This window comes from Triticum urartu, chromosome 7A, assembly GCF_056163025.1.
Source record: "Triticum urartu cultivar PI428250 chromosome 7A, HENAU_Tu73, whole genome shotgun sequence".
Classification (NCBI taxonomy): domain Eukaryota; kingdom Viridiplantae; phylum Streptophyta; class Magnoliopsida; order Poales; family Poaceae; genus Triticum; species Triticum urartu.
Window position 1 is genome coordinate 84,230,395 of NC_141879.1, and position 2,217 is coordinate 84,232,611.

At 58.7% G+C, this 2,217-nt stretch overlaps 1 protein-coding gene across 1 annotated transcript; it reads right to left on the reverse strand.

Moving 5' to 3' along the window:
* Positions 1-589: 589 nt before the first annotated feature.
* Positions 590-2,217, reverse strand: LOC147958061 (uncharacterized). Its single transcript, XM_087535803.1, has 2 exons — positions 864-2,217; positions 590-627 (listed from the first exon to the last, which is right to left on the reverse strand). Exons 1-2 carry the CDS (start codon positions 2,215-2,217, stop codon positions 590-592), a joined length of 1,392 nt encoding a protein of 463 aa, XP_087391929.1.

Sequence of the window (2,217 nt, forward strand, 5' to 3'; positions counted from 1 at the left end):
AACGTCATTTGTGGTGTGTAGGAGACGTTCCGCCTTGCCATTTTGAGGGGAAGTGTGAGGACATGAGAAGCGGTAGGAGACGCCGTGAGTAGAGAAGAAGGAGCGAAGGGCGGAGTTGATGAACTCACCACCATTGTCGCATTGGATAGCTTTGATGACTACGTGGTATTGGGTGCGTACATGAGCAAAGAAGCGTTGCAAAGTGAGGGACGTGTCCGATTTTCACCGTAGGGGGAAAGACCAAGAGAAGTGAGAGTAATCGTCGAGAACAATCAAATAATATTCATAGCCGGAGAAACTCACAACCGGCGACGTCCATAAGTCACAGAGAATAAGCTCAAATGGCGCATAAGTGCGGCTAGAAGAAGAGGAAAAAGGGAGTCTAGGTTGGTGCCCTAGTTGACATGCAGTACAAGGGCCATTGTATGGCTTATTACACGGGAAGGAAAAAGTGCTAGAAATGGATTGAAAAGCTTGTTTGCTTGGATGGCCGAGGCGACGGTGCCACACATCACCGTCGGAGGTCGTAGCAGAGAGAGCAGTGCACCGCGTCGTGTTGTTGCCGAAGAATGGGTAGAGGTCGCCGGAGCTAGCGGAGATCAGGATTACCCTCCGTGTGCGAAGATCCTTCACAAGAAAGCCAAAGGGGTAAAACTCGATGGTACAAAAATTATCTTTTGTGAATTGACGAACGGAGATAAGGCTAGTGGAGACGGAGGGAGAGTAGAGGATGTTGCAGAGATGGAAATTGTGGGGAGGGAGTGTGGTGGAGCCGGTGGCATGAATAGGGAGATGATGGCCATTGCCTACTACAATGCTAGAGAATTTACGCTGTAAAGAAGAGTCCGAGCGGGTGAGGTTACCAGGGTTGCCGGTGACGTGGTTGGAGGCGCCACTGTCGAGGTACCACTCGTTGGAAGGAGCGGTGTTGTTGAAGCCCTGGTTGCTGTAGGCGGCGTGGAGGAGAGCCAGGTGATCCCATGAAGGCTGCTGGTACGGAGAGGGCGCGCCGTAGGGCATGTACTGCATCGGGTACGCCTGAGCATGAGACCCCGGACGTGGACCGAGGACGCCAGCCACGTTCGGTGGCACCCAGCCAGGGCGCGGTGGAGGGATGGCCATGCCGTACGGGGCGAAGAACCCCATGTAAGGGTTGAACGGCGCAGAAGACGAGCCGCCACGGCCACGGCCGCGCCCGCATCCGCGGTCACCACCGCGATTGCCCCCACGGTCACCACCGTCGCCGCGAGGGTTGTAGTCGCGGCCGGGAGCGCGGTCCACCCGATCCTGAGGCCGATCCACCCAATCGCCCGAGCGGGAAGTAGAGCCCGCGCCGCTGCTGGAGCCGGAGGCACCGGACGGGCCGCCGAACCCTTGAACGGCAAGGACCGTGGCCGGGGCCTCTGCGGTGCGCTGAGCGAGGTTCTCCTCGGCGAGCTTCAGGCGCGAGAAGACGGTCTCGAACGGGGGCAAGGGAACCGTGTCCCCCAGCACGACCCGGATGGTGTCGAGACGGCCGTCAATACCGTGGAGGAACTGCGTGGTGAGGTCCACCTCGGAGACCGCATGGTCGATGTCGGCGAGACCCGCAGTGAGCAGCTTCATGCGTCGCGCATACTCGTCGACGGAGAGATCGCCCTGTTTAAGGTTGCGGTATTGGCGGTTGAGCGTCATGTAGCGAGCCGCGTGATTGGCGAGGAAGTAGTCCCGGATCCGGGTCCAGAGATCGAAAGTGGTGGTGGCGCCGATCACGTGGTCAACGATCTGATCGGAGAGGGTGGCGTACATGGCGAGGGTGACGCGGGTGTCAAGTTCACGATACTGACTGTCGGCGTTGGGTGGAAGAGGGTGTTCGATGAGATACTGGACGCCATAGCAGATCAGGACCATAAGGAAGAACGATTTCCACTTGTGGTAATTGTGTTCGGCGGGGTTGAGGAGAAACTTGATGTGGTTAGTGAGATCGACGTTGAGAATGGGGTGTTTGGCCGGAGTGGCCGGTGGCAGCGGCGGCGCAGTGGAGTTGAAGAGAGGAGCGAACTGAGAGGAGGAAGGAGCGGTGGCGCTAGGGTGGGCGGGGATGGTGCCGAAGATGAGCGGGGGGCTAGTGCTTGTACCAGAGATGGCCGAAGAAGGAGCCGCGGAGGAGGAGAAGAGGGGCGACGAGCCGGAGGAGAGGATCGCCGCGGAGGAGGAAGAAGAGTGCTGCTCCGACAT